The sequence below is a fragment of the Echiichthys vipera genome, assembly GCF_963691815.1.
Source record: "Echiichthys vipera genome assembly, chromosome: 7".
NCBI lineage: Eukaryota > Metazoa > Chordata > Actinopteri > Perciformes > Trachinidae > Echiichthys > Echiichthys vipera.
In genome coordinates this window covers 8,581,849-8,599,277 of record NC_139832.1, presented here as the reverse complement: position 1 = coordinate 8,599,277, position 17,429 = coordinate 8,581,849, and the positions used below count along the sequence as shown (strand labels likewise).

Here is a 17,429-nt window from a genome sequence, read left to right as displayed (position 1 = left end):
CAACAAGTAACTAAAGCTAATTTTGCCACGTGTTCACCATGAAGACTGTATTAAATATATGTGTATTAAAGCCATTGTTTTTGTTTATTCACCATGAACACCTGGCAGGTCCTACACCAGCAGCTCTGAGAACTCCTTTTAGTTTTGTCGTGTCGTTGTACCCAGTAACACCTAAAATAGTTGTGGCTTCTTACTTTAGTGCAGGGGTGCTGGAGGCACTTCTGTTCTGAAATCTGACCTTGAGTGCCGCCCACCAGCGCACAAGTTGACAGGATTGGTTCCTTTGGTGTGTGATGTAAGAGACCCTATCTGTCTGAATCCAGAATTTAGAGACTCATTGGTTGAGTGCAGAAGTGCTGATCCATTTTCCTCATAATACATCGTAGCACATTAAAAGAAACACCATAAAGACGTGTTAACAAGGTTAATTCTTGATTTCCACCGGCGTCTTCAAAGGCAAATTAGTCTTGGGGTGTAGAAGGAAAAGTAGTGAGAAAAATCTGTATTTAAAAAGCTATAAAACAAGCTTTTAAAGATGTATTCAGTAGGAACCAATGGGCTTGTGAGCGAAACAGGGAAGAGACGGTAGAAAGTATTGAGACATGGACTTACACATTGTTGGGACCTGCATCAAAATCTAGAATAATGCCAGCCTTATGTTTTAAGCCCCTTTGTGGGCGTCTTTTTAAATTGCTTTTTCTGCACATAAAATCATGACTTTACGTGTTTCATTGGAATTGCATGGAACAGGAAGTGACAGTCTGGACTGATAATATTTATTAGTTGATATACAGCTCTAGTTTAAGTATTTTCAATAGGAAAAGGTCAAAAAGGCAACAAACGATTAGAGGAGTAAAAAGACATAAGGGAGAAGTAATACCACACAGTAATATAATAAAAAACGATCCTTTCAAAAGTTAGCAGACATCTTGATGACGTCTTGTTTCAGGTCCATGCTGTGCATCTCAATTCTCCTGTGCAGCTTGTCCAGAGACGTTGACAGGGTGTCATACAAAGCCTGGACACAGTGAAGTGAAATGTGTTGGTCTCAAACCAGGACAGAAACAACAACAGATGGGTGTAAACATGAAGGAGATGCTCCTACCTGGGCTTTCTCTGTCTCTTTGCTGCAGACGTCTCTCAGGCTCTTGATCTTGGCCTTCACCTGCTGCGTCTCTCTAGAGATCTCTTGGATTCTGTCAGCCATCTCCTCACGCTTGTGCTGGATTTGGTTACACTCCCTGGAACCGTTCAACACACGCACACAACAAAATAACTCACCTTTCGGCGAATTGAACTGTTGCTATTTAAACATCTACGGTGTAAATTATGCAATGACATACCCCAGCACGTCTTGGACATGCTGCTCCTTCATCTCTCTCTTCTTCTGCCTGCGGATGTTCAGTTTGGACTCTTTGTCCAGCTTCATGCCCAGAGCTCGCTTCATCTGTCCTTCCTCGATGCAAAGGTTCTTCAGCTCCTTCTGCTTCTTCTCATACTGAGCCGTCAGCTCCTGGTGCTGCACACAGAAAAATTACATGTCAGTTAGGGCTGTACCAAATCCTTTCACGCTTCATTCATACCGAATTTATGCACAGGTGCAGATAAAGATGGAGCTGCTCTAATATTATCAACATATGTTGAATTAGATTGTGAATGAATTAATCCGACTCTGGATCCAAACTAGAGCCACTATGATATATAATACTAATGATACTGGCCTATCACAGAAATACTGGCGTGTGTCGGTATCTGCGCTTATTTTATTTTTCTTTATTTTCTCAGTGTTCATTTCAAGAATTGTTTATATCATTATTTTATGCTCTTATTGGATAAGCCTGCTGCCTACATGTATTGATGGTGAAGTGAAAGTGAAACTGAAGAATCATTGTGATCAAAGAAGTTAAAGTAGATTTCATTCAAGTTGATTGAACGGTGAAATGAAATATGACGGCAGACATTCAAAGCTTCAGTGGAAAACCTCAGGAGAAGCTGTTGGTTCAGCTCCAATGCAGATGCAGAACTGCACGACGACGAGCTGTACAGAAAAGAGTCCAGTGTTTCCACACCACAGATTTACCAGCATGCACTTCATCATCAACAACACTAAATCAATTAAAGTGCTCCAGTCTACAGTGTTAAGTCTTCATACATAGAAGGTAAAAAAAAAATAAACTCAACAATTATCTCAATTATGGTAATGTATCGCACTTTTACAAAAACCTTATTTTTTTAAATGTAAGACTTTATTGATGACCAGGGGGTGATGACATCTGGTTGCTGAGAGGTCTATTTGTATTTTTAGTTTAGTAAGTAACCACGATCAAAGACAGAGCATAAAACGTCAGTTTCATCTGACTCACCAGGAAAGCCTGCCGCTGCTGATTTCAGACGGCATTGTCCTTCCCTTCAGCTCTCTATTTTGGAAGGGCCCCATCACTGCGTCTGGGCTTAGCTCCGCCCAAGACGGTTATTCAATTCAATTCAATTTTATTTATAGTGCCAAATCATAACAAAAGTTATCTCAGGACACTTGACAAACTAGGTAAAGACCAAACTCTATGACTTATTTATGATTTACATAGACCCAACAAAGAAAAGGAGAGAGAAAGAGAAAAGACGGACAGATGGACAGAGAGAGACAAGGACAGACACAAAGACAGATTGGTTTAAAGAAATAAAGACAAGAACATGGGTGGGGACCAGGAGAGCCCTTGTTCTAACCTTCTCCTGTCGCTGCTTGGTGTTGTTCATGCTGCTCTCCAGGTCCTGCAGCAGGTCGAACATCTTCTGGATCTCAGCCTCAGTGTGACTCACACTCTGCACCATGTTCTGCAGCTCCACCACCCGCTCATCCGTCTCTTCCTGAAATCAGTGCCAACAAAAACGCCGAATGACAAAAAATGGCTGCATATATGAGTCTGAGCTGTCGGAGACTGCTCTTCTCTACTCACGATGGAGTTCTTGATGTTCTTGACGTTCTCCCTCATCTTCTCCATCTGACTCTTCAGCTCCTCCGGAGACTCCACAATCTGAGACTTGAGTTTGCAGACGTCTTCCTTCAGGTTGCTGATGTCCAGCTTCACCTGGGCCTGACACGCATCCAAACCACACACACCTCTTTTCAGTAAAAGGCCACGACTCTCATGGTCTTACTGTACCGTGGACTCATCCTTTCTCACCAAAATACCACATTACATCGGCAAACATACCAGTTTCTGAGTCTTCTCTGCAATTTTGGTTTTCCACTCTGCGATGCTTTCATTTTTTGCATTCTGAAAGGAGATTTGATTTCATTGAGGGCACGTTTTATCATTGTTTTATCATTTTGACGGTGTTTCATCACCACTCACCACTTCCTGGTACTCATGCATGGTGGTGGTCTGCAGCTCAGAGAGAGCAGCTGCCAGCTCGTCGGCCTCCGCCTGCTGCTCTGGCGGGATGGTGCTGAACAAGGACAGTATAAACTTAAATATAGGACATGCATCTCATTATGTTCCGATTTTTTGTGATTATGAAAACACACTTATTGACAAAATAATAAGTTTGTGTCCTAACATAACATTTGTTTTCAAATGATCACAAAATAGATCAATAAATTGTTATTTTAGGACTGCAACTAAAAAAAAAAAGGATGTCCACAACATCTTAAAAACAGTTCTAAAAACCAAGACATTACATTTAAAGAGAAATAAAAGAGCAAAAAAAAGCGGCTAAACATCCCATTAAAGAAGCTGGAAGCAGCAACACATCCAACAACAACAGAAAAATGACACGTTTCTAATTTCTAGACTTACGTCAGCATCTCGATCTTCCTCTCTGCTTCTAAATTGCCTTTGGTGTAAACCTGCAGCCGGTCCATGTCTGCCCTCTGACAACAGACAGCAACGGTTACAATAACTGAAACTCCACACACACACACACACACACACACACACACACACACACACACACACACACACACACACACACACACACACACACACACACACACACACACACACACACACACACACACACACACACACACACACACACACACACACACACACACACACACACACACACACACACACACACACACACACACACACACACACACACACACACACACACACACACACACACACACACACACACACACACACACAGAACAGGATAATGTCTGATACCTTGTCAGTGACAATAACTGTCAGAAAACCAAGCTTGTGGTTAAAAAAAAAAGCTTATCATGACACAAAATTGTAAATTAAAAGACAAACAAACAAAAAAAATTCCAGATTTAAACATAACATCAAGTGCAAAAAGTGCAGTTAAGAGATGTGCAATATAGTCCTCATCTGCATTAAACCTTTATCAGGATATGTGTAATTAAGGTAACCCTGTTATATAGTAGACCTTTCTTTAATTCATTGAACATGTTCAATAACATTGAACTGCCCAGTGCAGTATTTCTATTTGCACCAATATAACATACAAATCTGCTTTGCTTCTCCAGGACCATATCCATCCTCTGCTTCCTGAATTGAAGGAAGTTCATGATGCCGCTCAGAACGGTCAGAGTCTTCTCTTTTTCTGGAAAGGAAGTCCCAGACCATTATCCAGGGTCATCTTAACGGCTATCAGATATTTGTGATGTGGTTTCAGAAGAACTCTGGATAAATATGAATGAAAAACATTTACTTACTTGGAGCTAGCAGGTCATTCAGTGAAAATTCGTACACCAAGCACATTGGCAGAAACTGCCGCCTAAGAAAGATCACACACAGTGAAGTTCAAAATGGGCACTTCTTAAAGCCTTAAGATTGTATATAAAGATGGAAGATCCCTGAAAGTGGAGCCAAAACACCCGGACCGCCCCCTGGTGGCTGCCTGCAGTACAGGTCATAAACCCCACCCCCTCAACTTATCCAGTAGTACAAGTAGTTTCATCACGTTTAAGTGTTCAGCATTGACATCTCTGATTGTCTTGTGATTGATGGGGGCAGGTATAAGGACAGGATTTTGACACCTCAGCTCCACCGCCCCATCACTGCTGCACAGACTCTGGGTGCCAAATTACAACATGGCGGCGCATGTATCCAGGATGTTTTGGCTTCACTTTGGTACCGTGATTGTGTCACCCGTTGGACAGTTTTGGCTAAAGTTCTATCAAAACTTGTGTTTAATCCACGAATGTGATTGATGGTGTATTGTTTTGAATTAATTTAATGACTTAAAACTAAAGTCTAACTTCTTACCTTTCTTAGAGAATATCGTTTTAACTGATCACTTTTTTTGGAATTCGACCTTTGTGTCGGATTAACAGTTTTTTAAAATTAACTGGTGAATGAGAGACGAGCAGCACAACTTTGTCTTGTGGCTCAGCGTGAATTAAAGTAACTTTGAAGGCAACAGTCAGACGGTGTTAGGGAAACACACTCGCCTAACCACAACCATTTCTAAGTCAGAGTTTCAAAAGACCCAACGCTTTATTCATTTTTAGAAATTTTGATCAAAAAAATTTTCCTTGAATGTTGTGAGAATGTAAAAGAATGAAAAATGTGTAAATCACACAACATTACATTATTTTTTTTTATTCATTATCATTTCAGTCTGTAAAACAAAACAAAAAAGTGGACATCTACATACCATCTAATCTAACCACTCACACCACAGAAACACACCCATGTGCAGGGAGAAATTCTGGGTTCAATGTTTTGCCATAGAACCCTTTGACATGTGGACCGGAGGAGCCAGGGATCAAACCGCTATTCTCTCGAATGGAGGATGACCCGCTCTACCTCTGAGCCACAGCCGCCCCTATCCAACTATCGTTCATGCTGTGATGGGTGGTACATATTGTGTTTTTCCTGGAATAAAAGCAAGAAAACTCACATGCGCATGTAGACGCTCATGATAGCAGTTGTCTCCTCATGATAAACTGGATTCTGAATGTTTTCCAGAAGTGGAACCTGTGGGGAAATAAAACCAAGTGTTTCAATGTAGGAACGATAACAACAACATCATAATGCGAAAACAAAAAGAAATACATGAGACTGCTCACTCAGCATCTAAGTGATAAACTGGTGAGAATGTTACCGGTCAAACGCCGTACTTACCATGGAGTGACACTCGGGTCTGAAACGAAACAGCAGATGCAGGACTCTCATGTACAACCTTTGGATGACCTCTGGCTGTGCGAGAGAAAAAGAGAGCGCAACGTTAAGGATTTGCTGTTTTTCTGGCCCCCTAACAGCGTCTCCAGTACAGGACGGTATCTTGTCTGGTTCAGTTCTTGGCCTCGCTGGCTGAAGTCTAGCTGGCTGTAAACATTCAGCCGGTTCCCACCATATTTTGTTTAATTGGAACATCAGGTTTATAAGTTTCCTCCCAGGCTGATACAGACTTTGAAACAGTCATTGATTATTGTTGTAATATTTGTTTCTGTCAGTACCGGCTGTGTAATGATTTGTTGGTAATGGGATTCCTGTGTACGAGACAGGAGACAAAATCCAGTCCTTGTTCAGTGCAAAAGCAGCAAATTGATTAATCTGCTATTTCTTTTCTTTATTATTAGTTTTAGTCACAGATTTAAGCTTCTCAAATGTGATCATATGCTGCTTTTCTTTGTCATATCTGATTGTAAACTGATTTTTTTGCATTTTCTTGACTGTGGGTCAAATAAAAAAAAGCAATCAACATGTCATCTGCGGCTTTGGGGAGATATAACTGGCATCTTCCCTTCTTTCAGACAATTTGTAAACAAAAATATTGATCAATTAATCAGGAAAATAATCGTCATATACTCAATAATGAAAATAATCTGAGAGTGGTCACAGTTTTTAGTTGGGTAGACCGTACCTAGGACCAAAACTTAAAGGCACAGGTCTAGTTTTGTCCCTGCAGCCATCAGACATCTGAATGAGAACTAGTTGACGATGGTTGTGGTGTCGATGGTGACGATGATGATAATGAAAAATGCACTTATGCACTTTATGCCGTGCACTTTGAGGGCAGCCACTTACATAATTAAATGCACTTCATGAGCCAGCATATAATGATGATGATGGGGATGATGACGAATTGTGTATCTTTTACTAGTTTGTTTTTATTTATTGTATTGTTTTGTATGAATGTCTCTCACTGCGAGTAATAATAAAATAATCTTATCTTATCTATCTAATTCTGTAAATATTGCAAAAAAGTATATAAATATATATATCATAAAAATACAATCAAATGTTTATATTGTAAATATTGCAATACAGTGTATATATTGTAAATACAGTGTATATATTGTACATATTGTGTAGCTAGTTCATTATCAATAGTTATTTTACCAAATTCCTGTGTGAAGACCTGCCCTGTCTTGTTCTTTTTCCAAATAAGCAGATAAATGGCTATTCATCTTTCATATTAAATGTAAAAATGTCCATTTAAAAAAAATCTTTCCTTGTTAAATATATCATGTACATACAAATCATACAAATGCCCGTCAGTATAGAGCTGTTTAGCCTGTGTTATCCAAACCTAAGCTGGATGTTGATGGTTACAGGTTGGCCACATTAATGCTCACTCAGGTATTGTCCAGGCCAGGTGCAGACTGGCACACACTAACTCCTAGAAAATGTATGGAAAGGTTGTTTAGTAACATTTTTTTAGGCTTGACCAAACTAGCCCGTGGTTTTAGGAGTTTGTGTGAATGGGAAAATTTGTCAATGCACAATATTTTAATATAAACGAAGGCTATGTTAACAACAACAAAAAACACTTCTCTATTATTTTACCCACCCCTTGTTTAAATACATGCCAGAAATCGCCATTAAAATGTGTTGATTTTGATTATTTAATTCCGTTGATGTTCATTCATAAAAGCAGCGCTACCCCGTACCAAGATGGCGGCTTTGTTGACGCATTCGTTCCCATAGGCGGCTGTATTCAAGGGGCCTTCTAGTCTTTATTTAAAAGTCTTATTTTAGAGATATTTACAGATATAAGCAGAAGTGAAGCGACGTTAACGCACCTGTGGAGCAGGAGTCAGGTCGCCCTTGGTGAAGTGTTTCGCCTCTTGACCCGTGAGAACTTCTGTTCGGAAAAAATGCACTATTGCATCTGCAGTATACACAGGGAAAGTGTTTTCAGACATTATCGCGACGTTAGTGCCAATGCCAAACAGAAAACACAGAGAAACGATTTCGATTCCAACTCCACAGACGCGACAGAAGCACAAAATTGGCGCCTTAAAACCACTTCCTTGTTGATTTCTAGACGGCGCATCTGATTGGTCAGTTGCTTCTTCTTCTACTTCTTTAATGGCGGTCGGCAAACTGGCCTATAGGTGCATTACTGCCACCTATTGTACCGGGGCATAGAGCATTACATTTAATAATAATAACAATAATAATAATAATAATAATAATAATAGTAATGTTATATTATTAGAAATCTTATACATATACTTCATATATATGTGTGTGTGTGTGTGTGTGTGTGTGTGTGTGTGTGTGTGTGTGTGTGTGTGTGTGTGTGCAATACTAATATTTTCCTCTGTGCCTTTGTGTAAATTCAAAACATTTACAAATATTGAATATATTGTTCCTGTTATTCTTATATTTTACATCTCCCTCTGTTTATATTGTTCATATTTTTCTATATTTTTTCTATGTATTCTTTCTCATTGATGCTTGTATGTTTGCTATCCACGTTGCTGCTGTAATAGGGAAATTTCCCCTCTGTGGGACTAATAAAGTAATATCTTATCTGTCTTATGACATGGAAAGTGGCACTGATTCAAAGTCATACAAGACTCACACAAGTGCCATGAATGAATGAATGAATACATGTACATCTAACAAGAGAGCTTCAAGGCAGATTAGGCTGTAATTAAACCTGTGTAGAAGTTTCTGATTATGAACTGGTGACCTGAACATAAGTCCTGTTATATGCTGAATCTTTTATAAAGACTTATTCTGTGACAGATAAAACACAACACATCTACTGTACAGGCTTCGACATGTTTTATTTAAACAAGTTCTGAATATTATATTGCCACAGTTCAATAAATTCTCATTGTTCAGGAAACTTTCAAACATTCTGCAACACTGATCAAACAAAAGCTTTGAAAGCTTAATTCTGCAACATACAAGACGTGAATGTCATTTTTTTTTCAGGTAAAGGCAGATTTTCAAAAAGGCCTTTTTAAAAAAAATGTACTTTTACAGGTTTTTCAGCTTAAAAATGTACTTTACACTTGAAATTCTGAATGTAATGTCAAGAATCCAGCCGTCAGATGCCTACAACAGTAAACGCAGTGCTGCTAAGCAAATGGAGGAGCATTAGAGGAGTGTTCGGGTTGAGAACTAATGTATAATGTTGGAGAGACGTCTGCCTTTTTGAAGCTTCGGTGTCCAAAGGAGACATACTTTGATTTAAGTGTGACATTAACGAACAGTAACTATCAAAATATATAGTCATGTATAAAATGCTATTTATTGACAGAGTGAATCTATTCACACTAAAACTGGAAATAAAGTTAATTGCCATCAAAATACTCTTACTTTTATACTGAGACACAATATTTATTGTAATAAATCAGATTCTGTATCAAAAGTACGAGTCGCCTTGCGCTCAGGTGAGACTATAACCACCAGAGGGCGATGTGAATTCAGAGGACGATTGAAACTGTCACAGAAATCTGCCGCAAATATCCAGTCAGCAGGGGTTTTAGATGTTCACCTGGACTGTACTTTTCATATCATATCTTTGATCAGACGTATTTGTTTATTTGTGCAAGTTGAACAAAGCGGTTACCATATCCCATTTTCTGATCCACGCGTTTGTCAGTTGACATTGAAACCCCTCCCCGTCCGTTACAGAGCATCATTGATCAATGATTGTCTTGCAAGAGGAATTTAAGTGCATTTACCCTCTGAGCTTTCCTCCTCTGGTACTGAAGTTAACCCATGTGACAAACAACAGTGTGCAGTGGAAACGTGGTTGTTGCTTATTATCAAAAATGAAACATGGACATTTTATTTGAACAATTTCAGGCACTGGTGATAATAGTGTTTCCTTTAACAACAGAGCAGGAGAGTCTTCGTTAGTTCTTGCTTTGAGGGTCCTAAACAAAGAAGTATATGAACGGGAGGGTTTACCAACAATCGCATAAAAAAAAAAAAAAAAACAGAAACAAAAAGCCCCCTCACCAAAATGTGTACACTAAACTTTTGAGTCCTCGTCTGCTCATGAATGCTAACACAGGGAACCACACAGTGCGAGCCGTAACACCTCAGCTGTGTGTGCGTTCACTCTCCGCCCCTCCCCGTCAGTCAGACTTGTCCTTCTTTTTGCCTCCTCCTATGGGAACTTTGTTGACCACTGCAGAACCGACAGCAGTCACTCCTCCAGCTACAGCGCACACTCCTCCTTTGACCAGCCCCACTCCCATCCCAGGCAGAGCGGCTACAGAGTAGACGGTGGTCTTGGTGAGGTCCAGACTCTTTCCTCCTATCCAGGTCACGCCAACCACCGTCGCTCCTAAAGCTCCCTTGGTGGCTCCGTACAAACCCCCCGCCAACCTGCCGAACATGCCCGGCTGCGTCTGCGGATGGCCCTTGTTGTTGTCATCATCTGGTGTAAAACAACAAGAGCAACGTTTTAACATTCAACACATCACTGCCACAAAACAAAGACCGCAATGTGAATTTGGACGAAGCGTTATTATGCTCATTGAAGTTATTGATAAAATGAGGCAATACACAGTACTTATAATTTGTCAAGTATTTAATTCACACAGGAGTATACAAAAATGCTTTAAGAGAAATACTTGAGCTAAATGTATGCTGGTAGAAATATATAACACCGCCAGATGTACAAAAAAGCCTATTGGAGAAACATCGCAACTTACCAGAAAAGTCAACCATTTGGGATTTTTTTTCCAACATTTTCACATGTCATACTTTAACAAACTCCTCCTAGAGATTTAGCACCAACTTCAAAATAGGGCTGTACCATCTAAAGCCAAGTCTGATCAAATGATACGGGCAACTTTGAGTTTTCACTGCATCGTGTTGCAAAAATATCACTTTTTGCCATAAAACAGGAAGTTGCTGTAGGATTTAATTTGCACATATTTAAGATCATAACTCATAACTATTGGTAAATATGAGACTGAATTTTCTGTGATTTTTGGGTTGCCACAAAATGTATCCCCTCTGTAAAACAGACAGATGATGTCCTAGAAATGTTTCATTTTGGAAACATTTTAGTCACAATAAGTAACATTGGTCATTATGGAGGATTGTCTTCTTTCCTAGCAAAAGTTAAGATTTTTTCAGACTTCAGACAGCTCCCCGACACACACCGAGGGCCTGTTAATCTCTGCTTTAAGTATTATTGTTATTATTATTATTATTATATCACAATTATTATAAAATCCTCACATTTGAGTAGCTGGAAATGTTTAGTATTTTTGCGCGATTGAGCGATAATCATAGTTGTTGATTGATCAACTACTTGTTTTGGTTTCTTCTTATTATTCATTTAGAGGCAAGTCACAAAACACCAGAATCTACAGTCGGTAGCATGAATATAGTGGAAAATAATAATTTCAAAAGCCAGGAACAGTCATGTAAGCTGCAAATGACAATTATTTTCATTATTGCTAATTTATTTGTATTTATTCACAATTTATCCCGTATTTGTTTGGTCTGTAAAATGTGAGAAAATATTTAAGCTATGCGATGTCTTTAAAATCTCTTGTTTTGTCCAACCATCAGTCCAGTTTACAACATAAACCAGAGTTTTACATGAAATGTGACTTTACAACGCTGCACAACAACGCTGAGCGACGCTCAGGGAATAAACTCACACTACTCAAAGTGATCACTGACATGCACCGTATCTCACTTGCACATTAAAATCCACATAGCACATTGTAATATAGTGTTTTATCTGCGATACTGTACTTTTATTTTATTGTTGTTCATATTTTTATTTTATTTTTAGTACTTCTGATTGCTCTGTACCGCTGCTACGATGACCTAATTTCCCCTATGGGACAAATAAAGTTATCTCTCTATCTTTCTATCTATCTATCTATCTATCTATCTATCTATCCATCTATCCATCTATCTATCTATCTATCCATCTATCTATCCATCTATGACCTCAAAAACTAAATATCCGTCAAAGTGTTTGCAAACTAAGGATTTAATCAGCTATAAAATAATGTAGTGTTTAATTTTATAGGCAGCTGTAATCACACATCATTACATGTGTGCATTATTTTTCAACAAACAAATTTAGACTTCAAATATAAAAAAAGACATGAGTCAAAACTCTAATCTGCCAAAGAGCAGAGCGGTAAGTTAAAATATCTTTGTTAAAAGAGAGGACACAGCTTTGACTCTTTAATGAAAACACATTTGAACACATTGGTATCATTAAAGAGAAGTGTGTCAGTCAAAGGGACCTTTGGCACTTAACCTACCCGTCGCTCCTGGCTCATCATTGAGGTATGCAGGCATGTCCTCGGGCACCTGCTCCGCCTCACTCATCTCTCTGAGACAAAATAAATGAGACAATTACCAACAGAGAGTTTAAACACAGATATAAAGTGAAGCTATAGGGAAAGAGATTCTGTCAGACATGACTCGTCATTTGTGTTATGGTGTAAACCCTGGTAGAGATCCGTGCCTGTGCTTGTTGTTGCATATTTGCCAGTGTTTATGCAAGTCTTTAAGCTAAGAGGGTGGCAGCTCAAACAGGACTCCCCCCCCCCCTTTTTTTAAATCCCTTAAATTTTGCAATTTCAAGTATTGCACGCAGAGATCGTTACCTAGGTACATGCATGCTTTAACTTTTAAATTGTGTCAAGGCTACACACTCAAGGCTAAATGTTTTTAAAAGCTTTTATTCCAAATAGACAAACTGTTCTGCATGTGACAGTCTACGGAGAAAGCTTTAACTTAAGTCAACAGGAACAGGGCTGTTAAGCACACAGCTGTAAAGAAAAGAAAAAGGAGCTTGCTTTGGGTGTGCTGCGAATCCTAAAACAAGGCGGACCTGTTCACGGTCTGCTCAAGAGCTGCGCGACAGGTTAAAAACCAGGGATGAGTACAAGGCTGGGCTAAAGCTGCCAGAGCGACAGCACATTGCCCCTCCAGAGGGGGGCTGCATGTATACAAGTAGCCCATAATTGCTAAAGTTCGACCAAATTAAATCACCATATCATCCAACTTTTAAGTAAGTATGCCTATGCAGGATGGTGCAACCCAGGGCTGTTTTAAAAATAAAAATGTAATTTAAAGTGATGCCCCTTAACCCTTGTATGGTCCTCACTTTTGTGTCCCTCAGGTCAAATTGACCCAGGACATACTTGGGGTTTAAGTCTGAAATTAAATTTGACTTCATAAACCATTAACATACATTTTCTTTATCTCAATTTCAAACAATAGAGAAAACATATTTATTTAATAATAGCAATCAGTCTCAACTAGAACCCAATTAACAGTGGACGTGTGATTGTTGTTTTTGTGGTGGTGCAGGTGGAAGTGGACACATGACAGAGGGGAAAGAGTGGGGGACAGTGAGGTTCTTTGTGCTGAGATAAAAATAATCTCACATTATCTCTGTGCGGTTTGTGTATGTGTGTGTCTCTATGTATGCGGGTCAAACTGACCCCAAGACCATATGAAGGATGTAAATGTGTGAGGTATGATAGCATGTGTGCTCTTATTTTTTGTTTGTACATGTTTATCACATAAAATTAGCTACGGCCATTAAGTGTCAGGTAGAAAAAAATGTATACTTGAAACGGGTCAATTTGACCCGAATACCTTACTAAGGTTAACAAAGGTTATTTTCTTAAAATTAATTGTATTGGATTCTACAGTTGAGCCGGCTTCTCTGTATCATATATTTGCTGTGAGGTTAACAAAATATGAATATAACAGGGGGTTGACCTTTTCTCATGTAAGAGCAATAGTCCCTTTAAAAATCTTTGCATGTCACTCACTGTTAAACACACATGACAAGGGATGAATGTCTAATGCTGAAAACAAAACAAAAGTTTAATATTTAAGCCATTTTCTGGACTTTGGGAAACAGTAATTATTAATAACATGTTCAAAGAATTGACTGTATGTATTAATATGTACAGGTAGATGATCTCACTAATTGTTACCTACAGTACTTAGCGGCCCTGCTAGCTTTTTAACCCCTGTGTGGTTCTTTTGATTGAATTTGATTGACATTTTTTCAAGGTCAGCAAGAAAATAATAATATTAGACAAATAGAAAGCATAAAGATGAATAACAAATACTTGATTTGTATTATTATTATTTTGACATGTCCGAAAAGGAGTGGGAAGAAGTAATTAATTGTTAGTTAGCTAACAGTTTCCTCTCTTATACATTAATTTAATATTTTTTTCCAAACTCAATTTATTTCTCATATATTCTTATCAAATATATAATATTATCTAATGCATAATATTTATTAAATCTAATAACAAAAATATTGATATATTTTATTATAAAAAATATAAATTAATTCAGAATTTAAAATAAATCAATACAAAATAAAAAGTATAAATAAAAATAAGTTTAAAAATAATAAAAATAATAAAAAGTAAATAAACTAGAGATAAAATGTTATTTTTGAGTTTGAGAAGTCAGTGTCTTATTAATAAATTAAAAGCTTTATTCGGGCATGTTATTTATTAAAATGTACAAAGGGACGTTGTTTGTTGTTGGGTAAACAACATTATCACCGTGCAGTAAACGGCTGAAGGCCCGACGTACCGTGTAAAAAACGTGCTACGTCACGTTAGCTGGTAACCTACATCATTTGTTTCGTGGCAGACGTTAAGTTTAGCTAACGTTAACCTAACCCAGCCAGTTAAAACACGGCTATACCTGCTTTAAAAGTTGTCCAATTAACTGTACAATTTAACTTTAAAAAATGGTTGCAGTCTCACTTTTAAAGGCTAGAAATGATTGGACGTAATTAACACGACGAACTATGCGGTTGTGTATCGCATTTAGCCCCCACAATAAACGTCAACGTCCAATCTTGGAACGTTAGCTGAATAAACGTTAGCTGAATAAACGTTAGCTTATTTGTTTTAAACGCCAACGTTCCATCTTCGAACGTTCGCGAAGACACGTCACGCAAAACACCACTTTAACGTTCTTTTTGACCGTTAATCGCCTCGGTAAAACTAACGGTCGAGGGTTGTTTTTTATAATGCTTTGAAGCTGCTTTTCAACATCATACGCATCGTTTTTTGTGTGTTTTTTCCCCCCTGCAGAAGTTCCCATGGTTTGACCCCCCCATTATTACACAAACACAGCCGATAAACTACCTAATTTAAGCACTTACCTTGTTTTTGTAACGTTATCAAACTGATCCGACGTAATGTGCGGGACTCAAAACGAACAAATAATGCCCAGGTTGCACGGCCCTGTAATAATGTTAGCTGCTAGTGGTTAAGCTGACTTTGTTGTCTGTCTGACTAACGTTATATATTTTGGAGGAGGACCTCAGTCTCCACCCATAAAAACACACAGAGGTACACACTGTCCGCAGGATGGAGCTCCAGCTGCTGCCTGCCTGCCTGCTTTCACTAACCCTCATGCACATTTATAGGTTTTATTGTCTGGATAGCTGCATTTTTGTCCAATATTATAGCTAATGCAAAACCACAGGGGTTTTTTTTTTTTTTTAATTCAGAAATGTAGATGTTTTGGTGCAACTGTGTGGGTACCACGTCAGGAAAGTAGTTACATTAATGCATGTGCAGAATAGAAATGTAAAATATTATTTATTTTATACAGGGCCGTCACTTTGGCGGGAGAGGACACTGATGCAAAACACCAAAACAACATCCTCCTCCTCTCAAAGCGGAAGTGACGTACATCCTTCTTTAAAAAAAATAATAAAATAAAACCCAGTATCAAAGATCGTCTCTTTTATAAGAAGATGTCACTTAATAGTGTAAAAAACAACTTGATGCATTGAATTGATATGTATTTTCATGATGAGAGCAAAAAAACAAGTGCATTATTATAAAGGCCAGGCTGCAGAACCTCAAGAGCTGTGTATTTATTGTGTGTCACTTGGTTTGTGGTAGTATAATTATTATTTTTGGGCATCACTAAAGCACCTGCTCAGCTGAGATGATGAGGGAGAGTGATAACGGCCTTAAGGCAGGTGCAGCATCATTACATGTTTTGACTGGGCTGGATGATACGGCCAAAATGTTCTTTCCTGATTTGTGTTATTTAATTTCTCAATATATCACAATATAGCTTATATTCCTGATGATTTCATAAATAAATAGATATGAAATAACCACACGGTAAAGCCTGTTTTTGTATACTCCTGTGAATTAAATACTTGAGTGTTTTCTCAATGTAATAATAAGAAGTTATTCAATAGAAACATCCATACACAGACTGATTACATGCAAGTAAATAGTGTGAGGCAAAAACAAAACTGGAATCATCAATGATATCCAATATTTCACATCACGGACATTTGCTTGTTATGATTCATTTAGATGATGGTATTGTATAACACAATATTTCGATGAATACGATTTCATTGCGACACTATTGATTCCATTAAAAGACGATAAATTATCATACTGAATTATCTTATTATAAAAATCCACATTGCACATTTTAATATAGTATTTTATCTGTGATACTGTACTTCTATTTTATTCTATTTTATTGTTGTTCATATTTTGTATTTTATATTTTATCTTATTTTTAGTACTTCTGATTGCTCTGTACCACTGCTACCATGACCTAATTTCTCCTTGGGGATAAATAAAGTTATCTATCTATCTATCTATCTATCTATCTATCTATCTATCTATCTATCTATCTATCTATCTATCTATCTATCTATCTATCTATCTATCTATCTATCTATCTATCTATCTATCTATTATCACCCAGCCCAATGTTGACTGCTTGTGTGTTTAACCAAATCACCTCCCTCACAGGTTACATTAGTGCATGAATATGGTCCAGGGCCTACAATCAACACAAATGCAAACACAGTCTCCATTTCATTCAACTGTGATAACAAAAACAAACATTTGCTTAACACTTTTAATATCAAGACATGCAAATGCTGTTATGTCTTTTCATATCCACCCACTTCTTATACAAGATACGGTAAATCCTGCTCCTGCAGTGTGAAGTGCATAGATTTCACTACTGATTAAGTTATTATTTATTTTATTTTTTATTTTTCTGGTGAACATGTTTTACTCCAGAGTGTTTGAACAAGGCACAACACCTGCATTTATATAGGTGTCTAAAGGGTCTTACCTATATGTTAATTAACAATTATGATGCTGTGGGATTAAACAGTCAGCGTCCCAGGGAAAGCGCAGATTTGGATATTTAACGAACCTATTTGGTGCATTT

At 38.0% G+C, this 17,429-nt stretch overlaps 2 protein-coding genes across 2 annotated transcripts; both read right to left on the bottom strand.

Annotated features, from left to right (window-relative positions):
- Positions 1-839: 839 nt before the first annotated feature.
- On the bottom strand, positions 840-8,196 carry nuf2 (UF2 component of NDC80 kinetochore complex). The gene is made up of 13 exons (XM_083917217.1): positions 8,006-8,196; positions 6,102-6,176; positions 5,878-5,954; positions 4,688-4,749; positions 4,478-4,575; positions 3,798-3,871; positions 3,354-3,447; positions 3,213-3,275; positions 2,955-3,092; positions 2,725-2,865; positions 1,344-1,519; positions 1,106-1,241; positions 840-1,018 (listed from the first exon to the last, which is right to left on the bottom strand). Exons 1-13 carry the CDS (start codon positions 8,126-8,128, stop codon positions 911-913), a joined length of 1,365 nt encoding a protein of 454 aa, XP_083773343.1. The 5' UTR covers positions 8,129-8,196; the 3' UTR covers positions 840-910.
- Positions 8,197-8,990: 794 nt separating this feature from the next.
- On the bottom strand, positions 8,991-15,505 carry tmem263 (transmembrane protein 263). The gene is made up of 3 exons (XM_083916161.1): positions 15,367-15,505; positions 12,473-12,543; positions 8,991-10,611 (listed from the first exon to the last, which is right to left on the bottom strand). Exons 2-3 carry the CDS (start codon positions 12,537-12,539, stop codon positions 10,307-10,309), a joined length of 372 nt encoding a protein of 123 aa, XP_083772287.1. The 5' UTR covers positions 12,540-12,543; positions 15,367-15,505; the 3' UTR covers positions 8,991-10,306.
- Positions 15,506-17,429: the final 1,924 nt, after the last annotated feature.